The sequence below is a fragment of the Panthera onca genome, chromosome B4, assembly GCF_046562875.1.
Source record: "Panthera onca isolate mPanOnc1 chromosome B4, mPanOnc1 haplotype 2, whole genome shotgun sequence".
Lineage (NCBI taxonomy): Eukaryota > Metazoa > Chordata > Mammalia > Carnivora > Felidae > Panthera > Panthera onca.
In genome coordinates, this window is record NC_138345.1 from 59,329,839 (window position 1) to 59,348,687 (window position 18,849).

Genomic DNA, 18,849 nt, shown 5'->3' on the forward strand with positions numbered 1-18,849 from the left:
GCTAATGAGAAAATTTTCAGCCTTGCCATTTTAATATATGAAATCATGTTAGAATTTGTTCAAATTTTATATTCATCATGGATAAATAATGGTGGCCATTACTATTCAGAGACAAAGAGTAAAATCTTCATGTCTGAGAAGACTGATAGACAAGGAGCAGCATAGTTTCTGTTATTTATGTAACAATTAACTCCTGTATGAAGTTTGTAGGCATGATCTCATTGCTGTAATACAATACACAGTTCAAATTTGGAAACTTTTCATGACATACATAGATTTTTTTAGTACATTAGCTATTTCTGTGTAATTCTAGCATACAATGAATTGGTTTTAATGGCCACCATTATACTTTGAAAACAAACAACATGATATGGTATCCTGAAAACAAAAACAATACTGTTAATGCTAGTAAGAAGGTTTTAAAAAAATGATTATGTTCAGGGGCCCCTGAGTGGCTCAATTGGTTAAGTGTCCAACTCCCAGTTTCAGCTCAGGTCATGATCTCACAGTTCCTGAGCTGGAGCCCCCCGTGGGGCTCAGCGCTGACAGTGTGGAGTCTGCTTAGGATTCTTTCTCCCTCTCTCTGCTCCTCCCCTGCTCGTGCTCGTGTGCTGTCTCTCTCTCTCGAAATAAATAAATAAATTATAAAAAATGATTATATTCTCCTTGAAAAAATGTTTTTTTCTCCAGCTTACATCTTTCGATGGCCTTCTCAGAACATCTCCCACGCCGCCGCCATTCCTGAGGCCCTGGTTCAGGACAGTGACAATGCACATAAGGAGCGTGTCACACGTCCTTTCAATTCCATCTTCATACTCTTCATCTGCTATGAAAACACACAAATTAAACACCGCAGCAAGCTCATGTTTTTAAATATGCTATCGTCTACTTCCGAATCTCAATTTCATTATAATTGTGCCACGACACAATTTTTTGAGATCACACAACATGCATTAAATGTTGCAGCATGTGACTGACACAGACTGAGAAGGTCACACAATGGGATTCTGAAATATTTGTCTTCTTCCATTGGTGAAAAAATCACAGGATGAAAAGTACAAAATATAAGAAAGCTAGTATGCCTTGTGCACTGTGTCGTGTGGGGAGGCTGTGGTAAGAGCTCAGGAAAACAGCTCACCCGGGAGGCAAAGATATTGCAGGTGAAGGGACATGTGAAGGCAGTTACATGGGCGTGGCTTCAAATTCTACTCTGTCCCAGTACTGAGACTTCAGCAGTCACTTGACCTCAATATCCTCATCTATAAAATGGGGAGGTCTGATTTAGGGTGAAACCCTTCAGAACCTTATATTTAGGATATGTAAAACACTGCACAGAGATTAGCATACACCTAGTAGGTGCTTAAAAATTAGAGCAGATATTATTTCATTACTTTAGCTAAGCATCTAAGCTATTTTATTTATATATTTTTTTATTTTAGAGAGAGAGAGATAGTGTACACACACACACATACACACACACGAGTGGAGGAGGGGGAGGGAGAGAAGGGGAGACAGAATCTTGAGCAGGCTCCATGCTCAGTGTGGAGGCTGACGCAGGGCTCGATCTCACAACCTGAGCCAAAACCAAGAGTTGGATGCTTAACTGACTGAGCTACCCAGGTGCCCCTAAGCTCTTTTAATGTTGAGCATTGAGCTATGGACAAGAATCACAATGTATTTATGTGAACAATTTATTACATGGGAATGTACTTATGTGAAAATATTTAGTAAGAGATGGGGAGACAGAAAAGATACAATGTGACAGAAAAATTCCTGGTCTTATTTTGTTTAAAGGTAAAGTTACCAGACTTGGTAATTATTTCCCAGGCATTTAAAATAGTGAAAAGTTCATACTAAATTGGATATTAGAATCAGGATTTTCTAATATTGGTAAGTGAGCAGAAACGTATTTTTCTTGTTACAAGGTTAAAGAACCATAAAGGCATTGACTTTTGGACTTGTGTGGCCACAGTGTGTATGTCAAAGCAGGAGTATGGAAACAACCAGAGGGGAAAAAAAAGAAAGAAAGTCTAATTTTGTCTACATGATCCAACCAACAGCCTGTTTGGTACTTTGTTATAAAAAGCCTGATCTTCCTCTTGTGAACTGACTTTAACTTCACATGGATAGGGGATCCCAATACTTTCACCTTATTCAGAGCTGTTTCTTTTTAAAACATAAACATATACCTCGAGTGGAAAGCTGAAGTCAGAGATGGGCAAGTATCAAGCTCAGCTTCAAAGCTAGCAGCAGATTCTGAGCCAGACCACTTGCCTTAGAGGTAAGCCTTGAGGCACATTCTGATTGAGAAAGTAGAAGAAATAAAACTGCTTTTGGAGGAAGGAGAAATGGGGAAGAGGTGAGGCTCGCAGGGGCAGCAGCGCAGAGGAAGAGACGAATCAGACAGAGAAATCTCAGCGTGCAACATGCTAGTTAGGTCTCTGACACCTGAAGGTGGGTTCTAATGTGATGGCTAGGAAGACCATAAAGAAAACTGGTTAGAAACGCATGAGAGGGGGGCACCTGGGTGGCCCCTTCACCTAAGTGTCCAAATCTGGTTTCCAGCTTGGATCAGGATCTCATGGTTTGTGAGAATGAGTATCAGGCTCTGTGCTCACAGCATGGAACCTGCTTGGGATTCTCTCTCTCCCTCTCTCTCTGCCAATCCCCTGCTCTCTCTCTCCACTCTTTCTCAAAATAAGTAAATAAACATGAGGAAAAAAAAATAGAAATGTATAAGGGAATTAAAGGAATTTTAAAAAGAGAAACACGGTTTTCCAGTAATGAGGTCATATGGAATAGGTCTATATGCTACTTTGCTATGATTAGACTTTCAATCAAAGCAACCTTATATTTAGTGGAGGGATCTGGGTTCATATATTTAATCAGAAACTACCTGGTCATGTCACATAAGTGCTTACTAATGACTTAATATGTGCCAGATTGGTCAGTACATAGAAGCCACATGAAAGTCCTCCCATCTCTCCCCAAGAATTTAAGAATGAGGTTGTTCATTCTGTCACAGGTGAGCTAGTAAAATACGCACACAATTCACATGATTAGCCATTGTGAAATAAAATTCATTGGCTGCAAATATATATAATGAGAGTACTGACCTTCTGTGTGGCATATAAACAGGGGGAGAATACCCAGGTCAGGTCAATGACAACAATTGATATTCACTCTATAATATCCGGTGCAGAGGCATGCTAGTTTTATATAGCAGCCTCCAAGAGCTTGGTTTTAATAAGGCTCTATCTTTGTGAGATGGATTTATTCACAATATGTTAAGCCAAGTTCCCAGGCCTTCAGGCTGAAAGCCAGGCCCTGAGTCATAGTAAATTCACCTAAGTAAATGCCACCTTGTGGAGACCTACCTACATAACCACCTTGCCTTCTCTATGCCAAACCTGTCTCATCTCACTACCTCAACAGACCCTGTGCTAAGTGCCGGGTATACAGGTGGGGAGAGCAGAGTGTGGGGGTCCCTAGGAGATTTGTGGCTTCCTAGGAAAGATGTGTCAGCAGGTGAACAAAGACAATGCAATGTGCAGGCAGGGTGGTATGCATCTCACAGGATGGGGGGCATTGGGGACAGCATCTTGAAGGAGGTGGCGCCTGAGTTGAATATTGAAAGAGATATTGCCTGGCTAGTAATATCAGCAAAGTAAGACATTCCAGGCAGAGAAAGTGGGATGAGCAAAGGTCAACAGGCATGAATGCATATGAGGTGCTTTTGGAACCGCAGGTGTATTGTAATGACCGGGCCTTTGGTGCATGTAGACAAGTGTGAGAAGAAAAACAGGAAGGGGCCTGTTTATTATGGAGAGACTCACACACTCAGATAAAGGGTTTCAACTTTATCTGAAAGCCAAGAGAAGCCACTGGAGAACTTTAAATAGGGGCAAGGTGGTTTATCAACTAGCTGATGAAACAGTATGAGATAGAATATTTACTTAAATAATAAGGCAAATTCACATGTGTTTAAAGCCACAGAAGTGATACAAAGAAATCAGAATAGAGAAAGAACACTTAATACTAGGGATAATGAGAGGGGAGTCCCTCTAATGACTATAGCCTCTGAGTTTGCCTTGAATATTCAATGGATTAAAATAGTAGCAGAGAGGCATTCACATGGTATGGCCACAGAGCCCAAGAGGTAGAAAAACATTCACCTATATGATGAAGATAGAAGATCAAATAAACCAGTATGTAGAGGAGTGGAAGATAATTCTGGGGAGAGAAACTGGGGGCTCTCTGTGAGTTTGGGTTTTATTTGGCAGGCAATGGAGTATCATGAAAATCATGCATTGGGGTAGGGGAAAATATACCCAAAGCAGTGATTTCTGGTAAGCAGTCTAGTGGTGATACAGTAGGTGAATTGAAGAGAAGAGAATGCCTGGAGGTAGAAAGACCAGATAGGAGGCATAATGTGTGATGAGCCTCAACAGGGTGATGGCCATGAGAATGAAAAGTATGGATGAACAGGAGGTGCCATGACCCTAGGCATGAGGGAGAAGGCAATGTTACACATCCTACTGAAGCTTCCAGCCAGAGCTTACTTGGGAATGGATGGTCCCATTAAACCACAGAAATTGACAACTGAGAAGGGGGAGCTGGATGTAAGGTGTTATGATGAAGACAAAGAAAGAATTTCAGATGATTTCTGTGTGTGTAGATGAGAAGATGAGCAAACATTTTTAAATTTGTTAAATGTTTGTTTATTTTTGAGAGAGAGACACAGAGCACAAGCAGGAGAGGGGCAGAGAAAGACGGAGACACAGAATCCGAAGCAGGCTCCAGGCTCTGAGCTGTCAGCATAGAGCCTGATGTGGGGCTCAAACCCAGGAATTGCAAGATCATGACCTAAGCCAAAGTCAGATGCTTAACCGACCAAGCCAATCAGGCACCCCAGAAAACATTTTTAAAAGCTACAGAGCACAAGACAGCTGGGAGAGTAATGTGACCTTAAATTCAGGAAGAAAATAACTTAAAGATGGAGAAGGCACAAAAAAGTGTAAAAATTACAGAAGAGTCAAAGGCAATGAGAAGCAAGAAAAGGTCGATGGATTGAACATTAAGGTCATCAGGAAACAACGGGAAGATGGTAGACAGTGAAACAGAAGACGACTGATGCAGAAATCAAGGAGAGAGGGTAGGTCAATTGTTTTATAGGAAACTTTGGTCCTGAAAGGAAGGAGATGGATTAGTTTGTGGGGATAACAGAGAGCAGAGGAAGGTTCAAGCAGATGGTAGCAAGGAGATTTCAAATGCAAGAACAATAATCTAGCTAATGGTGGCGAGGGGGTAATGATGAAAACAGGCAGTTATAAAAGAAGCGACAGCACAGGGGCACCTGGGTAGCTCAGCCAGTTAAGCATTCAACTCTTGATTTTGGCTCAGGTCATGATCTCACAAGTTTGAGCCCCATGTTGAGCTCTGTGCTGGCAGTGCAGAGCCTGCTTGAGATTCTCTCTCCCTCTCCTTCTGCCCCTCCCCTGTTCTAAATAAATGGATAGATACATAGAGAGATAGATAAATAAATAAATAGGCTTTATGGAAAAAAAACAGTGACAACACATGCTTGTGTACAGGCAAAAGTAAAGAATTCATGGAAATAGATGGGCCATGTGGACACACTTAAAAAAACTAAATATATACCTGTAAGAAACTGAGGACACACTTGGCACATGGGGGGTAACAAACGTAGGTATCATAATTTCATTATTGGTGATAGAGGGCTACAAAATCTTATACAAAGTTATAGTTTTAGTATAACAAACTTGATACTTGAACAATATGGGGTTAAATTATCCTCCTTTTCAGTTGAGTATTAGTAAAATAAAGTGGTTTTTCTTAATTCATAAAAGAAATTGAAGTGTTTTATATGAAGAAATGAATAAAAATATATTCGATTGGCTCCGATCCGAGGTGTTAATCTATAAATTTTTTCAAATATTGGGCATGCTTGAATTAAGAGCTGTTAATAAGACTATTTTTTTCTGTTTTAATAATTAAATTATCCATTTTTAGTGATTTTTTAGAAACAACAGATTATCACTGAGATATATATCTGAAAGCCTGAGTGCAATTGAAAATTTCTTGTTTGTTAGTTTTAAACTTTAACTACAATCGCTTCATTATGGAAATTCTTTTTCTAAAAATTTTAACTAGAAAGAGAGACTTAAAACGCGGGGCCCCCAGTGGGAAGCCAAGACGTAGACTGGCACTAAGGCTGATTGGTTTCTGCTATTCCTCAGTCTTTTTCATTAAAGTAAAATACCAAAACATGTTACATTTGAATTACTCATTAGTGTGAGAAATCTGTGAACTTCCTCCCTTTTCTGTATATTCAAATGACCTTTCCTTGGAAAATAATTGTAACTGTGTTTTGTAAATTGCCTAAAAAAGCCCTAAGCTTTCTAGAAAATCAGTTATTAAATTTTTCTGGTGTTTCTTTGGTGATTATATTTGTCTAAGAATTCAGGTAGGTCTGCAGCAAATGAAATAAAAGTTCTTTTTATTTTTTTTTCCGACCACAGTTGGTTGCCAGTTACCGTACGAATGTGCGGCTCCTGGGACAATGACCCTACCGGCATCTGCTGGAACTTCCTCGGGGACCGGCCGCTGGGCTTCCCAGTCACCACAAGGCTTGTTATTCTGCTACTGTGTATGTGTCTGGGCCTTTTGTAACACGGACCTGCTGTCCACAAGGTAACAAACCAAGGCCGTCACAAATGCACACTAGGGTTTGCAAATTAAAATTTAATTCTGATTGTAGACATAGAAAAGTTATTTTTAAATCTCAGTGGCACATGGTGCACAGCAAACACCAGGTTCTGGCTTTTATTCACTTCTGCAGTAAATACATGTGGCCAAGGGCTAGAGGATCAAATCTGTGGACTTTTCAGCCCAATGAATTTTATCACTTAACCGTGCCAAACGCAAAACGGGCACAGGGGAAAGAGTAGGCACATTAATACAGGCATTCCTGCAGTTTTAAAGACCGATTTAGGAATGATTGCCATCAGCTCTGGCTCCCAACAGTGTTCCTGTCACCCTCTGGGGCTGACATTCCTCTGCTGTCCTCATCTCCATTCTCTGGGAGCTTCCCTGCAAAGTCATACCTGCCTTTCCCTGCTCCCAGTGCAGGTGGAGCCTAAATAAATGGAGACTTTGCTTCTGGCGTAATAAGCCAGGAAGAATTGTCCCCATCTGTCTACCCGAAAAGGGAAGTTCTCTTCTTTGGGTAATATATGAGGTGAGTCACAGGTTGTAGAGGTTTTTATGAGAAGCCTTTTATGAGTTTGTATTCAGAGTTGTAAATCAATATCCAAATGGACTTTGTGATGGAACAGAGTTTCTCAACCTCAACACCATTCATATTTTGGGCTGGATGGTTCTTTGCTGAGGGGGGCTGTCCTATGCATTGTAGGATGTTTAGCAGAATCCCTGGCCTCTATTCATCAGACGCCCCTAGCATTCCTCCCAGTTAATCCTTTAACTAGAAGACAATAAAACTTAGAAGACTGGAGGACAGGCCCTGGAACTGGAGGTCTAGCTTAGTCTACGAGCTATTGTGACCTTACTTAAAGTTTGTGTCCTTCAGTGTTTTTACGTATAACGTGAGGATAATTAAGAGCATCTATCTACACCCTTGACATGCCTCAGGGCCCTCACCCATGCTGTTCCCTGTGCCTAGAATGTACTTGCACTACCTCTTGGTGTGATTGGCTCCTTTTCATGCTCCAAGTCTCAATTTAAATAATCCCTCCTCAGAAAGGCCTTTCTGTTTGCTCTACCTACAGCCAAACTCTCTTGTGATTATCTATCATAGTGCCGCTTGTAGGACTCACCATATTTTATGACTTTTTATGCCTCCCCCTCAGTGTTTTATAAGTTCCATAAGGACTAGGATCATGTTTGTCTGTTCAATACTATGTCTTGAACACCTAACATGGTGGCTGGCCAGTAGTACAGGCTCAACAAGTATTGCTATATGAAGGAACGAGTAAGGATTTATAATTATAATAATTAATTGATTATTAAGGTTTTATTAGTTATTAATAATTCTATATAAAAATATATATATAGATTCTATATATAAATATATATCTAAATATATAGAATTATTAATTATATATAATTAATAATATCATGATCATGTGTACTGAACCGACTTAATGAATTTCTGGTTTTACAAAAATATTCACTTCACTTTTTTTAAAACGTTAAGATCAAAATGTCACAATTAGTAACAGCACATAAAACAATTACAATAGAATGCCTGGTTGGTTATCAATAACAATTGTATAAAGCCTAAAATTTGTAAGATTGTACAGAGCTGGGCAACCACGTCCTGGGACATGCTCACAGCACATAAGACCGGGAAGATCTCACTCCAGGACAAGAGCCTCTGGCAGCTATTTCCCCGAGTCTTAGGAGCTTCTGGCTCCCATGCTGGGGATGAGCATCACTAGCTCAGCCACTGTGCTGGGCCCCTGGGTCTCCCATCTTTATGGTCTCTGGCAGGAAGAATGCTGGCTTTGTGTTTGGTTCACTGGCAAAGTAATATTCTTTTCTTAAAATCAAACTATAGGTAATGTATATTTGCTTTAAAATAAAGGAAATAATTGTAAGGTAATATTCAGAGACAGGAGAGCAAGGCAGGAATTGAGTCACTATATACTTGGGACACTGTTGTTAGAATATTTGTGCTAAAAAGAAAGTTAAATTTTTAACCCATTATTTTTCACACTGTTAAGGAGAAAGAAGGCTGTATTGAAAAGAAGATAACAAGTTCTAGTGACAATAGATTGAAGTTCAAGATGGGGTAAAGATCCTAAGAGCTATTTAGTTTTACACAGCTACTTAAACTATGCCCAAGTTTTTAAAATAGCTATGATATTTCTTTTTAAATCATGAATAATAAGAAGAGAGGAGCATTTATAGACCTGAATTTGAGATTGTGATAGATTCAGCAAACTGCTGACAAATAGGCCTGATGCTGATCCCCAAGATAACATACCAAAATGGATCATTGAAAGGATGGTGTGGGAAGAAGGAGGCGTCAAGAGAAACCAGCATGGGTTCACACTCACCTCAAATTGGGGATGTGACAGACATGTGTCTGGGATTTGGCAAGGAGACTCTGAGGAGTCCCATGATTTTTCTTTTAAAGATAGAGAAACATGGGCTCACTGATAGTTTATTTAAGACAGAGTTCTCTGTGGCTGAAGAACTGCACAGAACATGATTATGTCAGTCTGAAAGCATGTTTCTAGTAGCATGCTAAAGATTTTGAGCTTAGCACTGTCCTATGTAACATTTCTAGCACTTTTAATGAAAATCTTCCTTTGCAGAGGTGGGCAATTTTGTTTTTCAAAGAGGCAGATGGGAAATGTTATAGGCTTTGTGGGTGACATAAAGCCTCCATTGCATCTTTTTCTTTAAAGAAAATACTTTTTAAAAATGTTACAACTAGTCCTAGCCCAAGGACTGTACAAAAACAGGTGGCAAATCAGATTTCCCCGCAGGCCATAGTTTGCCAATCCCTGTTCTACAGCTTATCAACTTGAGGATGACATAAGAGAGAATGAGCATATTGCTTAACAGAATCAGGATCCATAAAGATATCATGAGCTCTGTGACAGGTTAGAACTAGAAGGTGCTGGAAACTTAGAGTTCAACCAGGCAAAACAACTCCTTGTCTATTTCCAGGACAAACTGAGATGGCCTTGGATTAGGGGTGGCAGAAATAAGTAAAAATAAATGCACCGTTTTATGCTTGAAATTCCAAACTCCCAATTACATGAGTACAGGATAGGCATTTATGGCTTAACAGCTGAACCAGTGAAGAATGGCATGTTAGCCAAGAGTCAGCCAAATCTGGGTCAAGGGTATGGTGTGATTCCCAATTCCACTATCCAGAATAAGATAACACCACTCAGCTTCTTGCCTTGGAGTGTTACATCAAAAGTCACTGCTGTAATATGTAGGGAAGGCTGAGGAAATTGGAAATGTTTAGACTGGAGGATGCATGTACCAGGATTTTAGAAATTGCAGAGCACAGTAAAGCTACACAAGCATGGAATGAGCTGGTTTGTTGTTTGGAAGCCTTAGCCCAGTAGCCAGGACTTAGGGGAGGAAAGAAGCCTGGGAGGCAGTTGCTCACAGTTCCTTTGACTACTGAGACATTAGGATGGAATGTACATGTGTTTATTTCTCCCCTTAGGTCATAAAGGTTGAAATGTTTCATTCGCCAAAGGGCACATCCATTTTTCCTCATGCAACAATCCAACATCTCAAGGAAAAAGGCAATTTAGGAAAGAAGCCCCTATCATTATGATCAGAGAAACAGTGTGCTCCCAGATGGAAAAGGGGGACTCTGTCCTCACACTGTGCTTAACTCTTCCTTCCATCATCTCCCCTGAGTCCACTGTTGCCTTTCATAGATGTAATACAGACTGGATCCACTCCTTTTTTATATATAAAACTCTTCAAATATTTAAAGATATATACTCCCTAAATCACTGCTGCTTCTGGAAAGAGATCACTAATTCCTTCTACAGTTCATTAAATTTCACATATGCCATAGTTTCCAAACCATTGAGAACAATTTAGAGTTTCAAAAATTCTTTTTATGAGCATGGTTCCCATTTGCTCCTTTGGAAGCAAGGAAAGGATCATATTCTCTCTGTCTGTCTGTCTGGTCCCTCACCCCCTCCCACTCTGGGCAAACCATGTGAACAAAGTCCAGGAAATTTGCATAACATATCTAAGACAGAGAGCTAGAAAGTGGGAAGTCCAGGATTATACCAAGTCTTTTGAGTTCCAAGCCTGTGTGTTTCCAGATTCTCTGTTAAAGGCTATACATTTAAAAGGGTGTCAAGTGTGGTATGGGTTTGCAATTTGGTAATAGTATTTTTAGCAGCAGGTACCACAAGGTAAATCTGATAAATCCTCAAGAATAGGAATAATATAAGGAATGGGGTGGGGATACAAAATGACAGATATGGGAATCCTTTCTCTAGTTTGAAACTTTTTGGTTCTTTTACCCTCCATGATTCTATTTCAATCCACCACGAAATTCTTAGAGCAACTCCCTTAGCAGTAATAAACATAACTACAAAGTATCAGGTTTGTACTGTTCTGGGGTCCTTTTTACAGACCTGTATTTGAAGCTGGTATTGTGGGTGAGCAGTTGTCCTTTTCACATGTTCCCATCATTGAAGTTAAAGTCATAGTAGGAACTTCATTACTCCCTGAGAACACACAAATTAGAATATGGTATAGAGACAAATACGCAAATGACAAGAAATGAACATATAGTTACAAAGGCGTATAAATAAAAATCACTACTACCTCAACTTAGCTGTGATCCTAAAGTCTTTTAGGAACTTGGTTTGGAACTCTGAACACAGTTTTGTGTATTGAAGGCATTTTATAAATAGGGAGTAAGTTCACAAGCCAACCCACTAAAAGCCTTTTATACCTTTTTGAAGTGGCAAAGATAAAGTATTAATAATAATGCAGACCTTAACCACCATGTACAATGTTTCCATGGCCAAATGCATTCAGGATTCAGACTTGGAATGACAGAACACATTTCCCCCAGAGCAGTTGGTTTCCCAGATTCTAAGCCACTGGTCAGTCCCTATAGCAGGTAGAGACTTTCAGGTCATGGCAGTTCTAACAGTACAGTTGGGGTGGGGGGTGGGGGGAATCTTTCTTTTCTCCCTTAGTTCCCAAGGATCCATCTGCTTGGCCTATCTCCCCAGCCAGAATGGAACAGAAAATGGTAAACTTCGTATCTGTGCGAAAGAAGCTTTATAAGAAATTTTTTTTGTTGTTAGTAACAAATACAAAGTAAAGAGGTTCATACTTCTCAAACCGATTTTTCTTTTTTTAAAAAAAATTTTAATATAATTTATTGTCAAATTGGTTTCCATACAACACCCAGTGCTCATCCCAACAGGTGCCTGCCCAATGCCCATCACCCACTTTCTCCTCTCCCCCACCCCCCATAACCCTTGGTTTGTTCTCTGTATTTAAGTCTCTTGTGGTTTGCCTCCCTCCCTCTCTTCAAACCGATTTTTCAAACAGTCATCAAAGTCCATGAGAAGGAGGGGCAGGAGTAAGTTCATTTGTATATACAAAGGATTGAAGAAATACTCAAGTGCATATCAGAGCAACATCACACCAAGTTATCCTGGTTCTCTGATGAGATGAGGGCAGAAGTGACAAACAGGAGCTGAAGTTAGGACACATGATTGGGGGACGGACCAGGCCTGGGGTTGCCTGCAACCCAAGCCTTGGAGCTGAGAAAGACAGAGTCCACTCAGGGAAGGGAGGTCACACATTCACCTCCACCTTTCCTTGCCCCTTGACTGGGGCAAGCTCCGGGGAAAGGGCAGGTGCACCATCTGGTGCTGGAGAGGGTTTCTGGTGGTCAGAGAAGGAGAGAGATGGGGTTTCTGAATGTGTCCTGGTGGCCATTCTCTTACTTAATATTTATTGGCTCCATGCCAGGCTCTGAGGGCCCAGAGTCGAGGCCTCAGAGACCTGATAATTCGGGAATACCGAGAGGCAAAGACAGGATTACCCTTGAGTGGAGGAAGTAAAGTACAGTTAACGTAATGGAGTGCATTACGAGAGAGACGTGAATTCTAGGAACAAACAAACAAACAAACAAACAGACAAACAAACAGAAAGCGTTTTGGAGAAGGATACATCTAAAGACATGGGATTCACACATAGAAAGATGGGGGGGGGGGGTGGTGGGCGGGATTCCTGGTGCAGTTTGTTATGACAAAAGGCACAGAGGCCAGCGAAGGCACAGACATGGGAGCAGAGTGACCTGAGCATCCAGGCTATTGTTTTAAACCAAACATCTCACAGCCAGTGCAGATCCCAGCAGTTTTTGAATCAATGAGACACCGAATCAATCAGAGGTTACAATGAATGAATTGGGCGGGAAGAAGGGGCTGCAGGTGGGGAAGCCACCTAAGAGGTTCCTAGTCTCCTGGGTGAGAGGAAATGAGGGTGGGAAGCCAGAGGGCAGCACTGAGAAGGGGGAAGAAAGAACACGTGAGAAACACTGTAATCTCTGCTTGTCAACAGATCCTTCTCTCCAACTCCTTGGGCTTTTCTAAGACATGGGCCCCCCTCAACCCCGTCAAGTGGCAGCTGCTTCCTCTGTGGAGCGCGGGGCCCCGCGTCTCAGAGGTAGGATCTGCGTTTTCCTAAATTCCCGATGCCATTTGCAAATTATCCATCCTCCACTCTCCTATGTGTCTGCAATGCTCTGCCGCAAGCTCTAGAACTCCCAACCTTCCCTCCTTGTTCCCACCTCCTGGCTTTCCCATGACTATTTCCTACCCCCTGAACAACTGCACATGTCTGCCCTCCAGATTTCACTTGCTACCTAGGCTGGTTATCCTCAATAAGCTTTCACTCAACTTTGGGAGCAAATAGTGTTTGGTACTTGAAAAAACAAACTTGATGCTATTTATCAATAGACAGATGGTGTTACAAATTAAATAATTAAAAATATTATGAAAATAAAGGCGCTTTCCTCAGGGCACAATATCATATTCACTCTCAGCCCTATGCAACAAACATTCTCAATCTATGAAGAGTCAAGAGTTTAACTTCTTGTATACTAGATTTTCATAGTATTTACAAATGCTTTCTCTTATTTAACAGTTTTTCATGTAAATATGCACATTTTTAAAAAAAATTTTTAACTTTTATTCACTTTTTGATAGAGACAGAGCATGAGTGGGGGAGGGGCAGAGAGAGAGGGAGACACAGAATCCGAAGCAGGCTCCAGGCCTCGACAGCACAGAGCCCGACGCAGGGCTCGACCTCACAGACAGTGAGATCATGGCCTGAGCCAAAGTCGGACTCTCAACTGACTGAGCCACCCAGGCACCCCTAAATATGAACATTTTTTAATAAAGATCTTGACATTTTAGGTCTAATGCTGCCTATTTTGTAAGAAAAAAGGAAAGATATTTTTATATTTCTTTAAAAAAAATTTTTATTTTCTGGGGCACCTGGGTGGCTCAGTCAGTTAGGATCCAACTTTGGCTCAGGTCATGATCTCACGGTTTGTGAGTTCAAGCCCCACGTAGGACTCTGTGCTGACAGCTCAGAGCCTGGAGCGTGATTTGGATTCTGTGTCTCCCTCTCTCTCTGCCCCTCCCCTGTTCATGCTCTGTATCTCTCTCAAAAATAAATAAACATTAAAAATTAGAAAAATAAAAATAAAAAATAAAAATAAAAAAATTTTTAACTTTTATTCATTTCTGAAAGACAGAGCATGAGTGGGGAGGGGCAGAGAGAGAGGGAGACACACAGAATGTGAAGCAGGCTCCAGGCTCTGAGCTGTCAGCACAGAGACTAACCCGGGGCTTGAACCCATAAACTGCGAGATCATGACCTGAGCTGAAGTCAGACACTTAACCAACTGAGCCACCGAGGTGCCCCTTTTTATATTTCTAAGGAAGAAATGTTCATAATGTCACTAACATCCTTTTTAATAACACAAAAATATTTATGACTAGAGTCAGAAAACAATAACTATTGTATACATTTGGATTCAGGGATTGTGATTGCTTCAGCTTCAGACTCTCCCTGTACTGAGTAACTCATTGTGATCATGCCTGGTAAATAAGAAATAATTAAAACCTGAAGATTTTTGTTTATGATTCACAGATAGTTTTGGGGGAGTTTGAGAGGCTACTTACAAATATGAGCCCTTTCTTTAAATATATATGCCTGTAAAATTCTGGAACAAGTAACATTTATGGGAGAACAGGAAAGACAGTAACAAAATATTTCACGTTCCTCTGAATAAAGATGAATACCTAGGTATGAAATTCAGTCTCCAGTTTAATAACTTTCAATCTATGTATATGACATTTCTATTCTGTGCTTTGATCACTTAGACTTAATAACAGATCTAAACATCACCTAATTATCCCATATTCTAAGCAAGAAACTACCATCTGTCATCAATTTAATAATCAAGAAATGTTTGTTAAAGGAAAGAAAGAATATTGTTTATAAGTCACCACTAATTATGTCATACCTTTAAATTTAATGGCTTGAGGGGAGAGTCATTTTGTGGTTTCCATTCTCTACAACTCATAGGCAGCAGAATCACCCAGAGAAACAAACAGCAAAGTGCAGAACTATGATTTGTATCCAGCAAAGCAGGAGAGGAGGAAAAAGAGTAACAAAGAAATTTAACCCAAACAACAAAAGGTAGGAAAGGGGGAAAAAAAGAAACCATTAGAAAGCATGATAAATAAAAATTCAAAGTAAGATGGAAAGAATAAGCCCTATCACCACAAGAATCACAGTAAGTCTAAGTGGATGATGTCTAACCAGTGAGAAAACAGAAATATTGTACAGAAATTGTGATAGCCACATACTGATGAATTGAGCTCCTTAATGACAGCATGTTGAGAATTTTTTCAATACCAAATTTCTTACTTCCTGATGGTTTCCAAATCAAAACATTTATCATTTTCAATTATTTAAGTATAATATGATGTACCGTGAGCAAACATATGTGGAATAATGGTTGTGAATGATGCTAGATGTTGTTCTTGGGGGAAGACAGGAAAAAAGAGGAAGAAAAGATTCCAAAGCCATTCTCCTACACTGAAGTTGTTGACTGTCTTCTGGAAAATAGTTAGCATTGTTGAAACTTTCTCACTGAAACTGAGCCCAGATGATGTTTCTTATATCAGGATTTCTCTATACACATTGACGGCTAAAAAACCGCTGAGGAGTATTGGACATTCATGAGCTCTCAGTGAACAAGAACATGTTTTCAAGGAAACATTTCCTCCATTAGTGTTTATCTGTAATGCTCTTAAGCTGTGTACAAGTCATGTCTGCCACGAGAGGAAGCTCATTTGGTGGTAATAGCAATACCTGTAACGGGAGTTCTGTTTTTCAGCCTATCCACTTCCATTGTGAAGTCATCCTTCAGAAAAAGGAATCCAATAATGGAAAACAGGTAGACAAGGATGAGAGCCAGGACTGCAGTTAGAATAATGGAGCGGCCATTCCGTGTGACACTCTTTATGACATTGAGCAGAGTCTCTTCTCTGTACACCAAATCAAACAGCTACAAACACAAAACAAAACAAGAAAAAAATGCAATGGAGCAAAAGCTGAATAAACGTAAAGGTAATTATGGATACAAATGCAAGCCGTTTTAGTTTGTCTGCGAAAAAATAACAATCTAAGTGATACCTTAAAGGTGCACCAAAATATGTGTTTCTTCTACAGTTGGAATGTATTAATAAACTGTTTTTCAATAAAGATAACTCTAACATGGCATATAATGTGCATATAATGTGTGTTGGTTTCATAACCAACATAACTTTAATTTTGTAAGATACAGAAATAGCATAGTGTCACATTTGAATTTAGAAAAATTGTAATACTATACTTAACCAACTTAGTTACTTATTCCTTATTTTTAATCTTACTGATGTTCTGCAGTTGCTTCTGGAATACGTAAAATGGCTAAGGTGAGAATGCTGAATTACATTTGCCTAAGTGATGAATAATTGACAGATTCATTAAATGTATTGTTTAATCGAAGGATTAGAGGAGAAACTACCAGAACAATTTGATGAGCCTGCTGCCATAGAAAAGATAGGAAATTTAAAAATATTTGAGGAATGGAAATGCATTTCCTGGCTACAAGGACATAACAAAAACAAAACCTATTATTTTAGTATGTACATTTGGAAACAGAAGTATAAGCAAAACTATAGGACACAATTTGTTAAATTTCCACTTCCTCTAATGGGTTATTATCCATTTTGTGTTTAGTAGTAGAGAATCTATGCACTGGTCAAGAACCTAGGTATGTGTTTGCTGTCTGGAGTCCACACCAAGGGCAGTTTTATTTATTGCTCTATTATTAAGTTGAAATTATACATTAGCAAGTACATGTTATATTATCAAAAGCGGGTTAAAAGCAATAAATTAACATTCACTTAAAAAGGCATAAATATCTGTTTGGAAATGAATACTATTTTGGAAGTTGGAATAATTAAGGTTTGTCTCCTGCTCTCTGAGGGCACTGATTAGAATTTCTGAACTGGTTGAAATGATCCATTACCAGTGTTACAAATCCCTTCGGAAACACCAGGGCCTTGTTTATACTCTGTTTTTCTGAGTACTGAGGGTTATATACTTACTTTCCAATTTAATTCTAGTCTTGCAAATAATTGCCATAAAGATATTACCTTATTTGTTCACCTTAGGAAGTTGACATTTTATCATGATCATACATAAAAAAAAGTGTTTAAATATTTTGCTATCTGCTTATCTTCTGGAGGGAGCAGAAACTTCCAGAAATAAAGTCAATGTTCCTCAGTACAGACAAAATTAACTAATGCAAATTCAACTTCCAAATTATCGACACTCTGACTTAACTTACTTAAGCATGTCATTGACATAAAGGAGATATTCCTTTACTTTAACTCAACAGTGGCTTAAAGAAAAGGTTTGGCAATGGACTCTAGGTCACTTCTGAATGGTTTCTAAAAGTTTATCACTTCCAGAAGCCCATGGGATGCTTACTAAAAATGCTTATTTCTGGGCCCCATTCCATTCCCATGGAATCAGAATCTTGGGAAGGCAAAAAAGGTATTGACATTGGGCAGGTTGATGGTTCTTTCTATTTATATCTGAAAGGAAAATGGCTTTTATTATTTTGGATAAAGTATTGGTATTTGTGGATGTAACTAGGAATACATATTCATGTATTTTTTAAAATACAATACATATTTTAAAAAATACTTAAATGCCATTTTGGCATCACGTCCATTATAATTTCCTCCTAATACTCTAAACATCAAAATGGACAATATCCTTGGGGCACCTGGGTGGCCTAGTCAGTTAAGTGTCTGACTCTCGATTTTGCCCAGGTCATGATCTCATAGTTTGTGAGATAGAGCCCCACATGGGATTCTCTCTCTCTCCCTCTGTCTCTGCCTCTCTCTTGCTCTCACTCTCGTTCTCTAAATAAATAAATAATAAATAAATAAACAAACTTTTAAAAATGGATAATATCGTTTTCACAAACAACGCAGTGAAAACAAATTAGCATCAGTATTGTAAGATTTGAAAGATAAAACACAAGAAGAAAATACAATTGGAAAATAAGGTTAAGTAACGTAAATTAAAAGTAACATTACTATCAATAGCTAATATAATAATTCAAATACACCTTCATTTTGTCAAATGCCTTTTCTTGGAAAACATAAAGATTTACATACATCATTTCACATGTTTTTTTTATATTATCTCTTTAATGAATCTTGATAGTACGAGTCTATTATCCTCTCCCTATCGATTTTATAGACGAGAAGGGTTGAAGCACAAAAACATTACAGAATGTTTGTTATATATCACAGTCCGGTAAAAGTGCTGAGTATAATAAGACTTTATATATCACAGGCATGTTTTAAAAAGTGGATTCTTTATGGAAAATTAGAGCAGAAAGGGAATTCATTTGGATCCCTGGAACAGAAAAAAAAATCTACTTTTGACTGTTGAATAATCTAACTTAACTACCTAGAAGATAGTTGTGTATCACTGGGGCTCTTTGAGAGTAAATAGAAAATTTGCCTCTTTTCAGGCTTCCTACATGGATTTGCTAGAAAACAGGAAAGCAGTAGGCAATGGATTTGTTCCTCACGACCCAAGCAAACAGGGCCATCGTAATGTTTTTAGATCTTTACCTTAGGTTTCAGGAATTATTTTACTGGCTAGTGCTCTCCACTGCATGCCAGCCATGGGTGGGAGATA

At 39.3% G+C, this 18,849-nt stretch overlaps 1 protein-coding gene across 4 annotated transcripts in view; it reads right to left on the bottom strand.

Moving 5' to 3' along the window:
* Nucleotides 1-18,849, bottom strand: part of ITPR2 (inositol 1,4,5-trisphosphate receptor type 2) — a 489,660-nt gene that overhangs the window by 64,634 nt on the left and 406,177 nt on the right. For 2 of the 4 annotated variants that reach the window (XM_060658095.3, XM_060658097.3), the window contains exons 51-53: nt 15,952-16,147; nt 11,172-11,264; nt 696-826 (exon numbers count right to left, since the gene is read on the bottom strand). In XM_060658095.3, the coding sequence (XP_060514078.3) occupies nt 696-826; nt 11,172-11,264; nt 15,952-16,147 (420 nt within the window). Of the gene's footprint in view, nt 1-695; nt 827-11,171; nt 11,265-15,097; nt 15,201-15,951; nt 16,148-18,849 lie in introns of those variants that run through there. The other 2 variants (XM_060658096.3, XR_009617392.3) reach the window with 2 other exon arrangements.